At 32.9% G+C, this 22,713-nt stretch overlaps 1 protein-coding gene across 1 annotated transcript; it reads left to right on the forward strand.

Moving 5' to 3' along the window:
* The first annotated feature begins 12,317 nt into the window (after positions 1-12,317).
* LOC111514996 (ELMO domain-containing protein 2) lies at positions 12,318-19,699 on the forward strand. Its single transcript, XM_074170671.1, has 2 exons — positions 12,318-13,012; positions 14,574-19,699. Exons 1-2 carry the CDS (start codon positions 12,529-12,531, stop codon positions 15,032-15,034), a joined length of 945 nt encoding a protein of 314 aa, XP_074026772.1. The 5' UTR covers positions 12,318-12,528; the 3' UTR covers positions 15,035-19,699.
* The last annotated feature ends 3,014 nt before the right edge of the window (positions 19,700-22,713 follow it).

A 22,713-nucleotide genomic window follows, 5' to 3' on the forward strand; every position in this document is an offset into this window, starting at 1 on the left:
GCACGTTATTTGGTAACATCCCGACGCCGAAGGCGGAGGGATGTTACCTAAAATAACGTGCTTGAGGAAGTTGTGATTAAATTATGAGTTATTTATCAATGTTCGAGGGATATTCGGTGAGAAAATTTTTTGCAATTCGAACAAAATTATTTATTGAACACAGTTATTAAAAGAACAATTCGTATAATGATATAACTCCATAAATATTTTCCAAGTGTATTTTTTACTATTGACAGTATTTTTTGGTGTATTTTCTTCAATGATTTTGTCAATTGCCGCATCATTTTGAACACCAAAGCGAGGAAGTGACATTTTCGAAATAAATTGAATTACTGAAATGTCAAACAACTTTATTGTGTTGGTTGCTTAGCAATGTCATGACATAAGTGATAACTACCCGTGAAAACTATCCATGGGTAGTTATCAGTGTAATGATGGTTTCATTGGTTATTTCGACGCACATGACTAGAAATAGACAAATTTGATAGGATAATTTTTTGGCAAAAAATTTTCAGAGAAATGATATACTGAACACTGAATTTTCAGTCCTTCAAAATAGTGGGGTCATAAAAAAAATACCCCTTCCACATTAGATGTTTAATTTTTTCCTTCTTAAACTGGCTTTTGTCCCCGAATACGACTACCTGGAAAATGTTGATAAAGATATGATATACTGAACTATGAATTTACAGCCGTCCAAAATACCGGGAACATAAAAAAATCACCCCTTCCACCTTAGACGTTTAATTTTTCTCTTCTCAAACTGGCTTGTGTCCCCGAATACGACTACCTGGAAAATGTTGATGAAGATATGATATACTGAACTATGAATTTCCAGCCGTCCAAAATACCGGGAACATAAAAAAAATCACCCCTTCCACCTTAGACGTTTAATTTTTTTCTTCTCAAACTGGCTTGTGTCCCCGAATACGACTACCTGGAAAATGTTGATGAAGATATGATATACTGAACTATGAATTTACAGCCGTCCAAAATATCGGGAACATACAAAAAAACCACCCCTTCCACATAAGATGTTTAATTTTTTCCTTCTCAAACTGGCTTTTGTCCCCGAATACGACTAACTGAAAAATGTTGATGAAGATATGATATACTGAACTCTGAATTTTCAGCCCTTCAAAATACCGGGAACATACAAAAAAACCACCCTTTCCACATAAGAAGTTTAATTTTTTCCTTCCCAAACTGTCTTGTGTCCCCGAATACGACTACCTGGAAAATGTTGATAAAGATATGATATACTGAACTATGAATTTACAGCCGTCCAAAATACCGGGAACATACAAAAAAACCACCCCTTCAACATTAGACGTTTAATTTTTTCCTTCTCAAACTGGCTTGTGTCCCCGAATACGACTACCTGGAAAATGTTGATGAAGATATGATATACTGAACTATGAATTTACAGCCGTCCAAAATACCGGGAACATACAAAAAAACCACCCCTTCCACATAATATGTTTAATTTTTTCCTTCTCAAACTGGCTTTTGTCCCCGAATACGACTAACTGAAAAATGTTGATGAAGATATGATATACTGAACTATGAATTTCCAGCCGTCCAAAATGCCGGGAACATACAAAAAAACCACCCCTTCCACTTTAGATGTTTAATTTTTTCCTTCCCAAACTGTTTTGTGTCCCCGAATACGACTACCTGGAAAATGTTGATGAAGATATTATATACTGAACTATGAATTTACAGCCGTCCAAAATACCGGGAACATACAAAAAAACCACCCCTTCCACTTTAGATGTTTAATTTTTTCCTTCCCAAACTGTTTTGTGTCCCCGAATACGACTACCTGGAAAATGTTGATGAAGATATGATATACTGAACTATGAATTTACAGCCGTCCAAAATACCGGGAACATAGAAAAAAACCACCCTTTCCACTTTAGATGTTTAATTTTTTCCTTCTCAAACTGGCTTGTGTCCCCGAATACGACCAACTGGAAAATGTTGATGAAGATATAATATACTGAACTATGAATTTCCAGCCGTCCAAAATACCGGGAACATACAAAAAAACCACCCCTTCCACATTAGATGTTTAATTTTTTCCTTCTCAAACTGTCTTGTGTCCCCGAATACGACTAACTGGAAAATGTTAATGAAGAGATGATATACTGACCTCCGAATTTTCAGTTCTCCAAAATGATGGTGTCATAGAAAAAAATCTTACGTCAGCAGATATTTTTTTCTCTGTAAACTAAAAACTCTGAAAAATTTTGGTGAAGTCATGATTTGAAAAGAATGAAAATATTTTTCACACATATTTTTTGCCTACATTATAAAAAATGTCACTATTTGGAATCGTTCAACAGTAAAATTATCAAGAATATTTTTTTATTTTGTCATTTACATGAGAATCGTAATATTGTGAGAAAAACTCAAGAGACATAATTGAAAGGCAATACAATTTTCTACATTTTAACAAAAAAACATTTTGATATGTAGCGTAATTACTGAGTTATATGTATTTCAATGTAATCTCACTTCGACCGAACGCACCTCAGTGAATATTGTTTTAACGCGCAATGACAGTTCTGCTGCATGATTTGCTTTTATGCTCTTGACTAGTACCTACCTATTTGGCGGCGACCAAAGTTGAAATATTTAGGAGTAGTAGTGAATTGATTTTATTTGTTTTACGCATTGGTTGTGAAAATATCCCTTTGTCGTTTTAAATTAATGTTGAGTTGATTGATTTCATTAGTTATTTCCAATTATTATTTCTTTTATTTTATTATTTTGTGGTGTAAAACCGTCGAGATTTACTTTTATTTTCTTGGGGGAAATTATTTCATTACGTTACGAATATATATACGATTAAGAGGAACATGGGAGACAAAATCGAAAATCTTGTTAATCGAATAAAATATTTTGCTAGTAATATTACTTACGATGAACTAGTCGTAATTGATTACAATGATGTATTTTATGAGCATTTAGTTGCGCATGTTCACAATAAACATCAACAGAAAAATAAAAAGAGATGGATATATCAGACGATTCAACGAAATTCTGGTAATATAAAAACAATGTTAGAAAAAAAAACAAACATAAAAAAATCTTCTTTGGATGTGGATGGTATCGAAGCAAATAAAAGCAAATCGCTAAAAGAATATTCTGCTCAGTTGATTGAAAGTGAAAATCAGTTTAAGGAAGGTTTGAATTCTTGTCACTTATACGACAACCCGATATATGAATTCAACCTACAGAAAGAATCTGAGTTGGTTAAAGTTTTTCTCCACGACGAACAAGAAACATTCTTAAATAAATCTGATGATGAACTTGTCACCATTTATTCCGGAAATTTCTCAAACTCCAAAGTTAGTGCTCTTTCCGATGAAAAACTATTAAGTAACTTGAGAGGGGAATATGCGAAATATTCAACACATTCCCAGAAAGTTTAAAAAAAAAAAGATGATGCTAAAATTAAGGTTGACGAATTCAATTCATCCGCCATGAGTGCAGACTCCGACTTTTTAGATATTGCCAATAAAGATATTCATTCCAAGAATATGATGCAGAGTCAAGGAAATGAAGAGTTGATGTTGAATGGTTTCACGAAAAAAAAAGATGAATGTATATATGGAAGCTCTTTAATCGATTCAGACGGCATCTTCTCTGACTCGTCAAAGTCGGTTATAAATAACAGTATAACAGATTCATCAATTTCAATTCCTAATGCTACAATATTCCATGAAGCATTATCTAAACGCCAAGTACTTCCAATAGGAAGCAAAAATATTGATCCTTCCCAACATCTGAAAATTAAAAGAACGGATTATTCAAAATGTACATTTCTAGAAGGCAAATTTCACATTAGTGAAAAAGAGTGGAATACAATAACTGTTGACGAGAAGTTGTCAAATAAATATTATCCATTTTTCTTTCGAAATAATATAAAAAAGTTCGTAAATAATAGTTGTTCAGTTGCATTTTACAGACTAAAATATTTAAAAAACAACATAATACTCCTAGCCTATTGCCGAAATAATTATAGAAAATGTAAAAACTTCAAAATCTATATTTCCATTGATTCACGATATGGCAAAATGGTGCGGGTTTATTCCACGTCTCGCGATTACTGTCATCCTTACAAAATAACCGACCAACTGAGAGGTGTGGAAAGAGACATAAAAAAAATGTGTTGAAAAATATGAAACCTTCGGAATATAGAAAAAAAAAAGCATTTTAAAAGCGGATAAAGCTGCTATCAAGAGAGGCCACTTACAAGATATAAAATCGGAGGAGATGCTAAGAAAACTCCGCAGCCAGGCAAAAAATGCTTTGAAACGACATGAAGACTCCATGGTCGACATGTTTTTGTACAAAAAAGATCACCCTACATTCATACGACAAGTTTGTTCGCCACTAAATGTGAAAATATTCAGTACAGAACAGTTAGAAGTTGCGAAAACTTCTTCGGTTAAAGTTTTGCATTTTGATGCTACAGGCGCAGTTGTTTGTAATACAGGAAAAGACGAAAAGAGAATTCTTTATTACGCTGGTGTTCTTACTTTACCCGAAAGAAGACTTTGCCCTGTAATGGAGATGATTTCGTGTGAACACGACACTCTGGCTATATTTGATTTATTTTATAAATTTAAAAAATTTTGCGAAGAACAGAAGTCGTGGCCTGTATTTAAAATTTTCGTGAGTGACTTTAGTTTTGCAAGTTTGAACGCAGCATCGAAGGCATTTAATAATATAGATCTTGAAAAATATTTGCAATATTGTTTTGAACATTTGCAAAAAAAAAGTCAAATATTCCCAAAGAAAAAAATTGTTTTATTTTTATGTTGTGGTCATTTCATGAAAAATTTGGTTCAGTTAATTGAATACCACACCAAAACTGTTGAAGACAAAAAAATAAAAAGATGCATTAAAACAATATTTGCAGTAGCTTTCAATTTAAATAATTTAGAAGAGGCTGCAGATTGGTTCAAAAATGTAACAATAATTCTTACTTCGGAATTCCGAAATGATAGTGTTGAAAACGCTCTGTTGAAATTGAATCTTTCGAGTTTTACAGAGAAGCAAGTGATTTCAGAAATAGGCGATGATCACGATAATATTTTGAAGAGAAGAAGTTTGCGTACCAATTCTCCGTTTTATAAGTTTTTTTCAGATATATATAAACATAATAAAGTATTAGAAAAGAAAGGAGGTGAGAGAAACGAGTTTTTCTTTCCTTCTTTAATAGAAGCTGTGTTGGAAAGATATATGGGATTATTTCCACTGTGGTCGGTAGTCATCACAAAAAGTAGACTGAGTAATGCTCTGATTGAGAGATGGTTTGGTTTTCTCAAAACTGACATTCTGAATGGATCAAGGGATCTAAAACCGACAACATTCATAAGAAAAGTTAGAGGACACGTAATGAAAATTTATAATGAAATTGATTTAGGCATATCAAAGCATAGCTTATCTACAGTTCCGAAGGAATTATATTTATCAGATGAGAATTCAGATGAAAGTGTTACAAAAGCTGAAGAAAAATGGAATAGAAAGCGTAAATCAAAATTTACATATTTCTCCGGAAAATATCTGAAAGATTTGCCTAAGTATAAATCTGTAGAATCGGTTTTGCTGAATTCTTCGAAAGAACAAAAAATCATATTGAATATTTTGGAAAACGGCCTGGTGAACGATGTTACGTATTATAAAAAATTCCGAAACTGGTTATATTATATCGGTCATTATGATTTTGTTACAGGTAATAAATTTGTAACTTCTCAGGATTTCAACATATTGAATGCCAATAGCATGTCCCAAAGTATAACTAAACAATTTTTCAATATTTTGGGTATGGTAATTATTAGAAAAAATAAAAGACAGTCAGATGTGGCATTATGGATAGCTACAAATACTTTTTTCGATTTGGAAAAAAGACTCGTTTTCGGTAAAATATCCCCCTTTAAAAAAACTACATTTATTCCTTTTCACCTACAAGAAGAGAAGTGGCTTTTAGTCAAAATAAATTTTGTTGATAAATCTTTGGAAATATTCAATCCATATGGTAATACAAACATAGAAAATGAGGAGTTCCTCAAAAACTTCATCAGATTCTTGCAACTCTACAACAAGAAAAGAGCTTTGTATGCTACATATAAAAAAATCGAAGAGAAAGATTGGAAGATCATCAGTTCAAAGTGTCAGTCGGTACAAATGACTTTTGAAGCAAATATTCTACCTTTATACACTTTGGATATACTCACTTCTAGAATTTTTAGTAGCCAGCTACTCTCTGAACCTTTTGATATAAAGAAATATTGTAACGATTTACAACTCTTACTATTACAATTTTCATCGGATGTTTCTAACTTGTGCCCAATATGTGGTAAATTCGAAGGTGCAGAAAATATGAATTGGGTAAACTGTGATCTTTGTAGAAGATGGATTCATTTGAAGTGCGATACAAGTCAATTCACTTTCAGTGAGCCTTTAGATACTCCAGGGGTTATATATTATTGCCCTATTTGCACCTGTAATTTCAATGTGAAGTCGTATTTCAAATTAGAGCATCAGGATATCAAATCAAATGATCTCATGAAAAAAATTGACTATTACAGGTCTAATATTTATTTGGGCAATTATGTTGTTGCGCGGTATAAGTGTACTTATGATTTAACAATTGAAGATTATTCTACTTTGGACAAATTTTCGTATATTTCCAACACTGTCTTCTTCATAATCGCTGATCTTTTGCAAGCTGATTCCCAAAATCATAATGTAAAAATATGGAACATATATAAAACAGAACTAATGTTTTTCAAACTCAACTCACTAGATACAGAGTTTTTCGGAGATGATATTTTCAAAGACCTTCATGGAAAAATTAATCTGATACCTATCTTGCATAACAGACACTTTACGCTTATGGTCGTCAATTTCACAGATAATACATTCTCTTACATCGATCCAAACGGAGCAACGAAAACAGGTCAGTACAATATGTTCGAGAAATTCAGGAAATTCATTACCATGTTAAATGGTCATGTAATAAATCCTTACAACTTGACTGAATTCAAAATAAAAAACGAAAGTCATCCCAAACAATCCGACTCTTACAATTGTGGAATATTTATTTTGCACTTCATCAATTGTATTCTCAATAAGATTGAGTTAGAAAGAAGTTTTGACCCCGATCATTACCGTTTAGAACTTAAAAAATACCTATTGACGAAATCAGAAAAAATGATTCCGTATTGTTTGATATGTGGTCGACACGTGGATGAAACAGAAAAATGCTTTCAATGCAAAACGTGTAATAGGGTTTTAGAACCGAAATGTTTCCGATTATACTATGAGTTTGATGAATGTTGTCCTTTATGTATGTCTGCAGAAAAGAATGATGAAATGTGAATTGAAGAGGAGTGGAGTGAATAGATTTAACTCAGAAATAAACTATACAATCACTATAATCTGCGCAATCTCTGTTCAAAACTGTATCTTATCATATTTTCATCAACATTTTCCAGTTAGTCGTATTCGGGGACACAAGCCAGTTTGAGAAGGAAAAAATTAAACGTCTAATGTTGAAGGGGTGGTTTTTTTGTATGTTCCCGGTATTTTGGACGGCTGTAAATTCATAGTTCAGTATATCATATCTTTATCAACATTTTCCAGGTAGTCGTATTCGGGGACAAAAGCCAGTTTGAGAAGGAAAAAATTAAACATCTTATATGGAAGGGGTAATTTTTTGTATGTTCCCGGTATTTTGGAGGGCTGAAAATTCAGAGTTCAGTATATTATATCTTCATCAACATTTTCCAGTTGGTCGTATTCGGGGACACAAGCCAGTTTGAGAAGGAAAAAATTAAACATCTAAAGTGGAAGGGGTGGTTTTTTTGTATGTTCCCGGTATTTTGGACGGCTGAAAATTCATAGTTCAGTATATTATATCTTCATCAACATTTTTCAGTTAGTCGTATTCGGGGACAAAAGCCAGTTTGAGAAGGAAAAAATTAAACATATTATATGGAAGGGGTGGTTTTTTTGTATGTTCCCGGTATTTTGGACGGCTGTAAATTCATAGTTCAGTATATCATATCTTCATCAACATTTTCCAGGTAGTCGTATTCGGGGACACAAGCCAGTTTGAGAAGGAAAAAATTAAACGTCTAATGTTGAAGGGGTGGTTTTTTTGTATGTTCCCGGTATTTTGGACGGCTGTAAATTCATAGTTCAGTATATCATATCTTTATCAACATTTTCCAGGTAGTCGTATTCGGGGACACAAGACAGTTTGGGAAGGAAAAAATTAAACTTCTTATGTGGAAAGGGTGGTTTTTTTGTATGTTCCCGGTATTTTGAAGGGCTGAAAATTCAGAGTTCAGTATATCATATCTTCATCAACATTTTTCAGTTAGTCGTATTCGGGGACAAAAGCCAGTTTGAGAAGGAAAAAATTAAACGTCTAATGTTGAAGGGGTGGTTTTTTTGTATGTTCCCGGTATTTTGGACGGCTGTAAATTCATAGTTCAGTATATCATATCTTTATCAACATTTTCCAGGTAGTCGTATTCGGGGACACAAGACAGTTTGGGAAGGAAAAAATTAAACTTCTTATGTGGAAAGGGTGGTTTTTTGTATGTTCCCGGTATTTTGAAGGGCTGAAAATTCAGAGTTCAGTATATCATATCTTCATCAACATTTTCCAGGTAGTCGTATTCGGGGACACAAGCCAGTTTGAGAAGGAAAAAATTAAACGTCTAATGTTGAAGGGGTGGTTTTTTTGTATGTTCCCGGTATTTTGGACGGCTGTAAATTCATAGTTCAGTATATCATATCTTTATCAACATTTTCCAGGTAGTCGTATTCGGGGACACAAGACAGTTTGGGAAGGAAAAAATTAAACTTCTTATGTGGAAAGGGTGGTTTTTTTGTATGTTCCCGGTATTTTGAAGGGCTGAAAATTCAGAGTTCAGTATATCATATCTTCATCAACATTTTTCAGTTAGTCGTATTCGGGGACAAAAGCCAGTTTGAGAAGGAAAAAATTAAACATCTTATGTGTAAGGGGTGGTTTTTTTGTATGTTCCCGATATTTTGGACGGCTGTAAATTCATAGTTCAGTATATCATATCTTTATCAACATTTTCCAGGTAGTCGTATTCGGGGACACAAGACAGTTTGAGAAGGAAAAAATTAAACATCTAAAGTGGAAGGGGTGGTTTTTTTGTATGTTCCCGGTATTTTGGACGGCTGGAAATTCATAGTTCAGTATATCATATCTTCATCAACATTTTCCAGGTAGTCGTATTCGGGGACACAAGCCAGTTTGAGAAGAAAAAAATTAAACGTCTAAGGTGGAAGGGGTGATTTTTTTTATGTTCCCGGTATTTTGGACGGCTGGAAATTCATAGTTCAGTATATCATATCTTCATCAACATTTTCCAGGTAGTCGTATTCGGGGACACAAGCCAGTTTGAGAAGAAAAAAATTAAACGTCTAAGGTGGAAGGGGTGATTTTTTTATGTTCCCGGTATTTTGGACGGCTGTAAATTCATAGTTCAGTATATCATATCTTTATCAACATTCTCCAGGTAGTCGTATTCGGGGACAAAAGCCAGTTTAAGAAGGAAAAAATTAAACATCTAATATGGAAGGGGTATTTTTTTTATGACCCCACTATTTTGAAGGACTGAAAATTCAGTGTTCAGTATATCATTTCTCTGAAAATTTTTTGCCAAAAAAATTATCCTATCAAATTTGTCTATTTCTAGTCATGTGTGTCGAAATAACCAATGAAACCATCATTACACTGATAACTACCCATGGATAGTTTTCAAGGGTAGTTATCACTTATGTCATGACATTGCTAAGCAACCAACACAATAAAGTTGTTTGACATTTCAGTAATTCAATTTATTTCGAAAATGTCACTTCCTCGCTTTGGTGTTCAAAATGATGCGGCAATTGACAAAATCATTGAAGAAAATACACCAAAAAATACTGTCAATAGTAAAAAATACACTTGGAAAATATTTATGGAGTTATATCATTATACGAATTGTTCTTTTAATAACTGTGTGTTCAATAAATAATTTTGTTCGAATTGCAAAAAATTTTCTCACCGAATATCCCTCGAACATTGATAAATAACTCATAATTTTATCACAACTTCCTCAGGAACGTTATTTTAGGTAACATCCCTCCGCCTTCGGCGTCGGGATGTTACCAAATAACGTGCTTTCGAAAACTGTGATAAAATTATTTCGTTAGTTATCAATGTCCTTGGGATATTATAGCTGATAACAGTTTTCACTCGGACATAATTGATGACAATTCAGTTTGGAAAGCGAACTATTCCACTCAAGTGATGGGAGTTCATTTTTCTATGACACTTTTTCTGAAAATTACCCATTCAATGAATCATTCTTCTGATGAATTTTTCACTTGGTCATAAATTCCACCAGTTGTGACCCAAAAGTGTTTTATATCTATCACATTCACGTCAATGTTTCCTCGTCATTATAATACAGATTATGAAAGCTGCATGCAGTATAATGATATTTTCAAGTTTGAAGTCGATTCTAAGAGGAAATAATCAAATAATCAAATAATTCATATTATGAATCAACATTCTACTAGTTGTGTGGTGTAAATCGGACTCAGGAGTGGGGGGCGGGCGCTAGATTTGGACGCTGGCGTCCGACGCTAACTTCACGCAAGTGCCGTAGGAGCCATTTTCTCCCAATTCACTATGCAGTCAACTATGAAAATATTTTCAAAACAACTTGATATAGTAAAATACGATGTTTGCCAAGTTTGCAAATAAAAATTCAATAATTTCGATTGGGAAATTGACTTCTTTATTCTTGACACTGACTATATACTTAATAATGATATGGAGCAGAAACTTTTGAAATTATTACTTTTTCACTGGCACAGAAAATATATACGAGGTACACTTCAATGTTGAAGTTGGAAAATCCGGCTGCTTTCTATCAAGATTTTCGAGACAAACGAAGTTGAAAATGGTTTTCAAACGAAATTAACGATAGGTACGTGAATTCGTGGAGAAAATAATTTTAATTTCATATAAGACATTGTCTTTGTCGTAGTACCGCCATATTGGATTTTTTGGCATTATTCTACTGCCATATTGTACTGAGTTTAAAATGGTTTCTACGACACAATTTTGAAAGAAAACGGTCACTTATATATTTGAAGAGGATTTCTGGTTGAACAAAATTAGATTTTCAATTGTTTTGTCATTGGAAATATCTTCCCCTAGATACCATACGTTCGTTGCGAAGTTTTCCAGGCTTGGCATTATTTCACTCATATACCATCATATTCAAAAGTCCTTCATGTGGGCAAGTATTTCGTTTCTATAAACCTTAATATTTATTTTTATTCAGAATATTCATCTGCATTCAGAGTTTAGTAAGTATATTATGAATGCTGATTGAGGATTCTCAGTTATCAAATAAAACTCGGTATGTAGACATAAAATTAACAAATAAAATTTTCAATGCAATACTTTTTGATTTTTTTACTGAACCTTGTTACAATGATAATGTAGGGTACATCAATAAACAAAACCATATATATATATATATATCCTAAACTATATTCAAACCTAAAATAATAAAATGATATATTCAACACTAATAACAGATCGTACTATTGAGACTTGAAACAATAAAGATTCAACTGAAAATATATTAATAATATATGGTTTGAGTAGGTTCTTGAAACCTGTTTGGTATAGTTGTTTCGTGGTTTTTGGGTTTTGGATTCTCTTGGAAAATGGAAAGTTTTCTTTTATTTATGTATCAAGACATTTCGCCCCTGGCGAAGTCACTATCAAATATGAAGAACAACAGCACATAAATATTATTTACATTTTGAAAAGTTATTAAAAATTTTAAGCAAGGTACCTACAAAACAAAAGAATATAAATGTTCAACAAATGTACCAATTTAAAGGAAAGGCAATAGAAATAAAAATTGTATTCTATTTCAGGAAACCACTCAAATATCCAATGTGTTACAACAAAATGTTTAAATAAACAATTGAAAAAGCCCTTAACCAGGGGCGAAACGTCTTGGTACATAAATAAGAGAAAACTTTCCATTTTCCAAGAGAATCCAAAACCCAAGAACCACGAAACAACTATATTAATAATGTGATAGAATAGTCAAGAATGCTACAAAATATTACAGATAGGTCCATGGCCTGTGTCTGTAAAACACATGGGTATGATATGGGTTTCAGGTTTTGTCGAATCCTGAGTTTGACACAAATGACGGATGACTTTGACACCTAAAAAGACTAGAACTAGAAAGAGAAAGTTGAGATTTTTTGTTTGGCACCTACCTGAACCTAACCTATTGAAAATATTTGGTATTGTAAAATTCGAGATGAAAAGCTGAATCTAATCCAGTCCAAACATTGACATTATAACTGATTTCTTATTGTTAGTTTGTATAAAAACTCTGAAATATATGATTAGCTTCATCTCTCCTCAACCTGCATGTGGAAATGAAAATGTCTCTCTCTTTATGGTGGTTATTCAATTTTTATTTACGACCCATAGTAAAATGGTTTCTTCGAAAAACTACTGGACTGTGTGAACTTCAACGAATATGTTATGGAGAAGTGAGTGGAACTCCAAGAATAAAAGGTGTGGAACACTCACTAACAATGTCCAAGTCACATCAAATAAAGCAACTCCTACAGCATCTGAATGACATAGCAGATAATAAACGTTTTATTGGGGCAAATCAAAGAGAAATAGTAAGAGGAGCTGTTAGTACAGTTCTATTAGTGAAAAAGATAAGCCCCAAAGTCCATTACCAGTTTGTTTCCAGCTTTGGTAAATGTGTTGAACAAATATGGGGTTACAGACAACTTGTTTCTCAGGTTGAGGAGTTGAGAACAATTGCTTATGACGGTGATAACATTGAACATGAAAATAAGTTATATGAATTATGGGAAAAACTTATGCCTAATGAAAAACTGGAAGGTAAAGTTTTTGTAATTTGTGTTTCTGTCAATACAATCATTGCATATATATAATGGAGAATTAACAAGTCAACTGAATGAATTATTAGAGAAGCAGCTCTTTATGAATAGTTTGAAGTTATCTACAAATTCTCATCCATAATTTCTGATGTAGAGACAACCTATGGTGGGATAGAGCTATATTATTGTGAATTCTTAAATTCACATTGTTATTATTAAAATTTAGAAATATTGCAAAATATTTTCAACATATGAGCACCAATTGTAACAAGTAGTGTAATAAATATTAATTTCATCAAAAGCCCGTAAAAATTGAAATAATTGATGATGGTATGACTATCCATGATAATAATTAAACAATTTTCACAAACATTTGTTTAATTCTAGACGTGTTTCACTACTTCACTGTACTTCATTGGTAGTAATAAATACTACACAGTGAACAACAATTCTTATATACAACAGTAAGTTACCTCACTTAATTAGTTAATAGTAAATGAGACAACAGGTAGAATTTGTAAGACAAATTACAATCTCAGTTTTCCCTTATTGATTCCCAGAGACACCAGCAGGTTCTATTTCTGTCTTTTTTTCTATATGTAGTATGGCATAGATATTGTTGAAATCATGATTGTCCTCCAAGAGGTGGCACGCATAGATGGAATTGGTCTTCTTCAGTTCAAAACTTCTTTTATTTTCGAGATTCTCGTTTTAAAATTTCTAACAAACTAACATGCGGATCATGCCCAAAAGTTTAGGTAGGGATTTCAAGTAATTTTAAAACGTGAATTTCCAAACATAAAAAACAGTCACGATTTCAACATTATTTTTGTCATACTCCATACAGAAAATAAAATACATAAATTGCACCTGTCAGAGTCTCTGGAAATCGATAAAACATTCATAATGCCAATCATTTTATTCATATTCAAATTTACCTACTGTCCAAGAACTGATATTGTAATTTGTTTTACAAATTCTACCTGTTATCTCATTTACTATTGAGTGTGGTAACTTACTGTTGTATAAAAGAATTGTAGTCCATTGTGTTATATTTATTACTACAGATGAAGCTACTGTGTTAGCAAATTCGAGAGAAAGAGAGAAATACGTTTATTGTCATAAGAAAATGTTCTTGTTGACAAACGTTTTTGAATTATGTTAAAGTAGTATAAAAGTAGTACTTAAAATCTTATCTATATATCTATGGAGCAAATAAGTGTTATATAAATTGAAATGTATTTAAAAATATATATTATATTATAGCGAAATACTGTAGTAAATCCTATAATTCATAAAAAGAGTGGCCACGCTTCACCCTATAGCACTTTCTGATTAGCAGCAAACGCACACATTAGCGAAGCCGTGGTGCAATGTGCAAGTAGAATTCTTAGAGACTTGGCAACACCTCTATCCCACCATAGGTTGTCTCTACATGGGAAATTGTGAATGAGAATTTTTGGATAACTTCATACTAATCTCTTTATGAAGAAATGTAGTAATTTGAAGTTCAGCTATAATTTTTTAAAATAGTGAAAATAGTAAATTTTATTGTTTTTTAGGACGAATAACTAAACAGTGGCAAGACATTGGGTTCCAAGGTGAAGATCCGAAAACAGACTTTCGTGGTATGGGTCTCTTAGGTCTTGAAAATTTACTGTTTTTTGCAAGTGAGCATCAGAACCCTGCTCAACATGTTCTGTCCCATTCTCATCATCCTGTATATGGTTATTGCTTTGCCATTGTTGGAATAAATTTAACTAGTCTGGCTTGGATCCTACTGAAAGATGGTAGTGCAAAAACCTATGTTTATAATACTTCAGGGAGTGTACCATCTATTCGTCATTTCCATCAGTTCTATAGCTTTTTATTTTATGAATTTGATAGGTTTTGGCTTCATTGCAAACCTAAAGATATAATGGAATTTTCCACCATCAAAAATAGATTTGAGAGTAATTTAAGAATTAGTCTGCAGGATCCTAATTCTAGTTATAGAATTGGGGTCACTGTAGATAACGTTTGACTGATAGATGCTACTAGTTATTTAGCATCATTTTCAGTTCCAAAATGTAATCAAAGTAGCAGCACTGTCTCACGGGGCCTTAGCACAAAATGCAATTGAATACATTGTTTCTCTCTTTTTGATCAATTTGTGACTCAAATAGGATCCCCCATTCTTTAAAGCTTTTAATTCAAAACCCCATTAAAATTATTGATTATGATATTTCATTGAAGAAGAATGATAATAAATAATAAAAGAGTATATTAAAAAACAGATTAAAAGTATCACATCTTAGATTTTCTATATTAAGACTGTTTTCTAATTAAAATGAACCATTAGTATTCTTGCTGTCTCCTTGATTTAATTTTTCTCTCTGGAGTTTCTGGCCTTCTAATCTGAGAAGGCCTAAACTCTAAACTCGAGAACAGGTTTTTTCGTTCATACTGTTGAAGCTAATACCTTCTGAATAGAGGAACAGTTATGTCTGTTATGCGTTATACTTGATTTTTTTTTTGCCATCTCATCTGTGCTATTAGAATATTGAATGAATATCTCTGCAGCTTTTTCATGCAGCATTTTATAAGAACCTCACCATTCATAATGGTTGACGACATTGGATGCAATCCATACATTTATCTTCATTAGTTGTCTCAAAATTTTGAATAATAATAATCTCTATTAACCATTTTGGTACAGCATGTATATATGGTAAGTCAAAATAATAATAAAAAATTCAGTATATAAATGAAATATACATTAATAGTAGAAATAAGCGCCATTTGAATCAGCGCACTTATATCAGCGTAACACAATTGGGTATTCATGATTCAATGAAGTCGATGAAGGCCGTTTTTGCCAGTGTCGGCTGCTGGTGGCGCAATTTCTGGTACATTTGGTCGATTTTCTCACAATAGTACTCTGCTGTGAAGGTTTGGCCCGGTTGCAAAAAGTTATACTGAATCACACTAGCCGCTGACCATCATACAGTAGAATGGTCTTTTTTGGTGGGTTTTCGCCTTTGGGAAGTGCCTGGTTGGTTCATCGAAGTCTGACCACTATACAGGTCTCTTGTTGTCTTAGATGATCCACTTTTCAGCACATGTGACAGTCCGACCAAAAAAAGGGATCGTTTTGGTTGCGCAGAAGCAAAGACGAACAGATTTCGAAACGTGATAATTTCTGTCAATCATTCAAATCATGGGACACCCTCTTTTCGACCTCTCCGATACGTTTTAAACCATCAAAAACCCAGCGGACGGCATGTCCTTCCGCCACCCTACGCACCATTTGTGATGGGTCAGTCTTCACTAGGGTCCTCATATCCTCGTCCTGGATTAATGTAGGTTGACCACTTCGGGGCTCATCTTCAAGGTTGAAATCTCTGGAACGAAATTTCACAAACCAACGTCGAACAGTTCGTTCATTAACACTGTCAATGCCAAATGCCTGGTTAATTTAGCGGGCTGTTTTGATATTCAATTTGAATTCGTAGAGAAAAATTGGCTGCAAATCGCTTAACGACATCATATAGTGATGAGCTGAAAAGAGGCAAAAAAATTTGAAAATTTTTGAAAAAAAATTTACAGCATCAATGTACTGAGTACAAAAATTCGATGAGTATATACCACGATACAATAGAATAAATATTTATTGAGATACACAGCTACAGAAACACATTACATTAAAACAGACAACACTTCTGAAACAACCTTACAGTTCGTGGTATCGTTTTAATATTCCTGCAGACTATAATAACATTTTTCAGTAAAAAAAATCGTTTTATTTTTGAACATTTTGCCACATTCAATGCTTAGTGAAAAATGATTGCATTATAACTGGGTTAGTTCTCAAAATTCGAAGTCTGGTGACTTGGCACTTTTAGCATACCACCATGACTTGTAGAATAACTAGTTTCATAAGATAGTAGGTTGTTTCTCACATAATTTACACACTTAAATATGTATATACATGGAACAGAAAACAATTTTTCTCTTATGTGAACTGGCTTGCAGCTATCTCTATAGTCCATATTCAAGATAAATCTCACTAGTCGTTTTTTAGAAACAAATATTTTGTTAAAATCTCTACTGGACCCCCAAGACAGGATATTCAAAGAAATATGTATGTCAATGCAAAGTATATGCTTGCTTAAGGGACTCTGCTTGTCTATACACATTTTCGTTTGTTTAATTGCAAAATATAATGTATACAGTTTCTTGCAGACACTTACTATGAAAATCTATCACTATCATCAATTTCATCAGGTATTAAATTTTTACTGGAATATAATTTCCTAGATACTGATTTAGATTTACTCAACTTTGAGCGATTATGTTTGTACCATAACGTAAATTCATCAACAATTTCACCAGCTTTGATTAAGGTATGTTCTAGTGTAAGCCCCACAACAGTTACTGTGATGTCATCAACAGCAGTTTTTAACGTGTTCTGGAAGATCGTTGAGAAATATTACAAAAAGTAAAGGTCCCAGGACTGTTCCTTGGGGAATTGCTAATCTCATAGGATGTTCTCTAAACAATTCTGTTATGCTAGGTGGGTCTTTGACCCCAACTGAATTATACAATACAATACAATCTTGTTTTCGTCCTAACTCATTGTTTATTATGTTCCATGTGTCTACTTCCATCGTGACATTGTCTATTTTTGTAGAAAAATAGCAAATATTTTTCTATTTGACAATTTTTTTGTATTCTTTCAGCCTTTAATCATATATGTCCATGTTTACAGGGTCTACTTCCTGATCATTAGTAATGAGATGATACATATCTTTTAAATATTTTCATTCTTGGACCACATCAATGGAAATTCAAGTATTTTTGCCTTATTACCTTTATTATTGTGAACATAAGTACGGTTTTTAGGACATGAAACCTTGAAATACCAACTTAGGGACTCAAGAAAGTAGGAAAAGCCATCAAAGATTGTCAAATCAAAAAGTATTGGAAACCAGATAATATTATTAAGTCTATTTCGTAATTCATATTGCTCGGACTGATACATCGTTTCACTAGAGTATATCTTTCTGAATCCTCCTTGTCATTGATCGGTAATTTCTGTTTTTGCAGAGGTAGTAAATGGAACATATGATCTGCAATATTTGGCTGGGTTAGTTGACACTCATAAATATCATTAGGTAGATTAGTCACCAAATAATCAATACAAGTGAGACTTGTGTGGCCATTTGAGTTAGTAAATATTCTAGTTGGGTTTAGAGTATTAGTTTGCAATTTGCAGTTGAGGAATGAATGTACATTACCACTAGGGGGACATATGCAGTTATTATAATGATAACTGACTTTAGTATTTTTCTGACTCTTCATTTCATCTGTTATTGTCGATTCATGACTCATTGATATATGTATTTGTTTGTGTGCACGATTCATTTGTATCATTTTTTTAACAGATTTGTTTTTGAAATTGTATAATTTTTTCTTCTATTTTTCATACGGTAGTTTTTTGGTTTTCTAACAGGTTATTCATATATGTTTCTAAAACTATAGCTTGTTGAAGATAATGTGTCTTTTCTTTCATTAACTTTTCAATGTACATATTTTTTAGCTCACTATCGTGCACTGTTGCTCTGCTATTGATTTTTTTAATAAGCTCGCATTATGTATTCTTCACACTATTTTATTGTACTATCGTAAAACTACCTTGTTTTTGTATTGTGATAAAGGCAACTCTTATTAAAAATACACGAACAGTTTGTACAAACATAATATGAAAAAGGACAAACTTTCAATACTTGCAGATCTCTACTTGGATTGGCATTAATTCAATATCATTTTCTTGCAATACTTGTCATCAGTTCGTTGACTGAAACTTCATTTTTTTAAGCTTACTAAAGTCGTATAGTTTGGTTTGTTCTTGTGGCCGACAGGTAATCCCTCATCCTGTAACTCTTTGTTAAAGTTGGCTACTCGGTTTGGGAAAAATTTATTACTTTGATATTTTCCATAATTTTCACTTAGTCATGTCATCAAATTTTTATTAATCCTGTTCATCTCGACTGTCTCACAGTCAAATCTATAAAAGAAACGAAGGATAAAATAACTCAAATGCAAAACATGACAGTAGCTGGAGATTAGAAAAATGTTTTTATCGAATTGTTTATTCCACCTTCATGTTCATCTTCGAAATGTTCTTTAAAAAACAGCTTATCCAGTCCAAAGTGACTGAATTTAGCCTATAGTGAAATATTCAAAATGAATGTATGAAAACGTATCACCTTTATATTTAGGAATTATCATCAGTTTTTTGGTTTAAATGCTGTTACCTGCCTTACGTAAGTATTATTTTAAATACAAACTCGAATTCCAACCGGTTAAACCAATTGTGAAAGAATGTTTCCCTACTAGAACTGCTCAAAGCATTTCAAGATTTTTTTGTACTAGTCATTGTGTGAGTTTATAATTTAGAATTATGAAATTTTTGTACTATTATTTAACTGAAAAAGTATTCTGGAAATTTCTAGCAAGAATTTTTTAATTAGCACCACTATGACCATCTGGCAGCTATGAAACTTTTTAAAATTTATTTATCATCTTTAGTTATCAATTTCCAGAATCTTATTGCACGAATATAGTTTTATATATTTATAAAATGATTTATTTTTATATATCTACTTGGAATGTATATAATTTACTAGTAAATCCATGACACTAATTTTATAATTTTTGTTCTATCCTCCACTAAAAAATGAATCCAATTCAAACAATGCAACAATATTCTCGACGCGGAATTTTCCAACTATTTTAGAAAAATTAGATTGTACATATCAGTTCCTGAACTCCAACTTGATGAAATGCATATTAAGATGATTGTTACAGTTCTGGTGTGTGAGAGCTGTTTTGTATTATTAGAATATATGCCATATTAAAGATAGATAATCCAGAAATCAAGCATCAAAAAAGTATAATTTATGGTAGAAATATTATCTGTAGGGTCAGCGAGAATGGTTGTGATGTAGAGGCAGTCTTTAAAAATTTGTTGTAATTGTTACTAAAGATAGTTTATCTAAAGAGATTATTCAGTTTTTGTTACTCATTTCTCTGCCAGAAAAGGTACATAATAACAAATATTTTACCTCTTCATTTAATCTTATTTGTTTCACTGGAAGGAACACTGGTTATACTACACGTATTTTTTGTACAGCGTGTGCCAAATTTGAAACCGTCAAAGGAAAACTCATGTTTTCAATCTAGATAGATGAAAACTGATGGTCAAATTTTATGACAAACTTAATGGTGAAAACCGCATATCGATTCTATCATCGTTTCTGAGTTACAGCATGTTTTTTGAAAATGTGTTTTCTCGAAAAGTTGCTGTAACTTTTTTCCTGGCAAAAATTTTTTGTTACTATGAAAACATTTCCAAAGCACTTTTTTACGTAGAATTCAATGGCGTGGAAAACTTATTTTTTCAAATGAGACAACAATATAGTTACTGATGGAAAACTATATTTTTATTGAGTTACCCTGTATAGTCCTGTATATTTCAATAGAGCTTAAAATTACTTTTCCAAAAATGTAGCATACTTGTGTTTGGCTTTGAAATACAGAGCTTTCAGGTTTTTCCATTAAGTAGGCTTTGGACTACGCGGTGATAAAACAGAAAGAAATTGTTCAGTAGTAGCTATCAAATGTTGAGAAAGCTTTTCATAGAATTAATTAAAACACACAGTTTCAATAAAATGGACTACAATTTATACTATATTTACTACTAATAAATGGTAAAAAACGAACAATGAAATATATTTTTTCAGAGAAGGTGTTCGAAATGTCTACCAGTTTCTCTTACACAGGGACGATACCTTTTTTGAACGTTTTTGCCGAATTAATTAGTTCAATAGGAGTGAGAGAAGCAAAACTTTGCATCACTGCCGCTTCCAATTCGTTTCTAGAATTGGTCAGCAATTTGAAAATAAGATCTTTCAACCTTCCCCATAGGTAAAAGTCCATAGGTGTCAAGTCCGGTGACCTGGCCGGCCAACGGCCTTGGCTGGCTCCCCAATCATTACCAATATTTGCAGCCAAAAAATTGGTGTCAATTGACTTCTCTGCTCCATAATAGAATGAGGATTTTGTTGTGCCCAATTATAAGAATTGTAGCCGTTGAAAATGCCGGCACTGCTGACATAAGTTTCGTCTGTCCAAATACAATTTAACGAAAAATTACGCACTTGTTTACTCCAGAAACCTCTGGTAAAAAGCCATGCGGCGTTCAAAATCCTCCTAACGTTACTTCTTGGTAGGCCTGTTGATTTTTGGGATTATTTACAACAGCTCCTAAAACGACTATTTCTTCCAACTCCTTATTCCTATTTGATTCATTTAATTTTGGCCTTTTCTTTTCAAATTGATCACCATCAATTAGGTTGTGCCGCAATCTTGCGGAAATGTCACTATATAAGGTTGTCGTCTCTCTCTGGATACCTCTCGTGATACAAGTTGCTTGCTGCTTCTGCATTTTCTCCGGATTGTATAAAACAGACTATCATATCCCACTTTCAATAATTCTCATAGGTACTTTATTGCAAATGTGTTTGAAAATTCAACAAAAACCACTAATTGAAGAGCGTCTTTACTGCTTGAATCAAAATTTGACAGCTACCAGTAAAGATTCTGTTTTATCGCCGCATCGTCCAAAGCCCACTTGATCAAAGTGTGCGTTTTAAAGTACAAGCTGTAACTCAGAAACGATGATATATATCAAGATGTGATTTTCATCATCAAGTTTGTCATAAAATTTGACCCTCAGGCACAGCCATCGGTTTTCATGTATCTATAGCATAGTAAAAATCAACATTCTACTGTGTTTCTAGTTTGAAAACAGGAGTTTCCCTTTAAAGGTATCCAATTTGGGTCACTGTACATTAATAGTCTTATAATCAGAGAAGCCATTATAGGCAACTTGCAACTGGAAAAATATACTACAAGTACCTATATACATGTTGGTGAATTCGAAATTCAGATTCTGGGAGTGTTTGCAGTTTTTTTACAGCGCGGCCTATATTTGCAAAAAATGTCCAGTTATAATACACACCATAAAATGATTGCTTTTTCCAATTGTATACTTTCGATATATTAAAGTGATAGACCTTACAGCTCCTAACCAAGAGGTCTGTTGTTCGAATAGTGACATCTTATTTTCCGTTAATTGTCCTGTTTTTATAATGGAATGTATAGATAGGTAGTTGTGGAATTTGCTGCGGTGGTAGTGCGCCCGACTCACGATCAGAAGGTCGTGGGTTCGATTCCCGCCTCGACCAGATATTTTTCTCGAGGGAATTTTATCTGGTTGAAGCTGGGATGATGCTGCAACCGTGTTAGGAATCACACGTTAAAAGGTAAGACCTTGTTAGTCCTTAGCTCGCACAAGTTTCTCAACTTCTGAGAGTTGTTGTTCGTATGGGGGCGACAGCTTATTAACGGAAAAACATATTTTAAACAGATTTTTTAAACAGGTAAGGTATATTCAGTTTTATTGGTATTTTATAATCCTATTAATGAAGAAGGAATATCATTTTTTACAAATTTATTAAGAACTAGCTGTTGCCCGCTACTTTCTTCGCAAGGATTTCAGTTTTTGGGTTCCCCTAAATTTTCTAACAGTGAAATGTTCTTTTGTATTTGATTTAGAAAAAAAATATTTGTACAATTGACAGCTGTTGCCCGTGA

This window comes from Leptinotarsa decemlineata, unplaced genomic scaffold (genome assembly GCF_025532065.1).
Source record: "Leptinotarsa decemlineata unplaced genomic scaffold, Ldec_3_MD MMD2_P_RNA_scaffold_9, whole genome shotgun sequence".
NCBI lineage: Eukaryota > Metazoa > Arthropoda > Insecta > Coleoptera > Chrysomelidae > Leptinotarsa > Leptinotarsa decemlineata.

Coding starts and splice junctions, on each gene's coding strand:
- LOC111514996 (XM_074170671.1), top strand. CDS start 12,529: ATGAAAATGTCTCTCTCTTTATGGTGGTTATTCAATTTTTATTTACGA. Junction 13,013..14,573: donor GCCTAATGAAAAACTGGAAG/GTAAAGTTTTTG, acceptor ATTGTTTTTTAG/GACGAATAACTAAACAGTGG.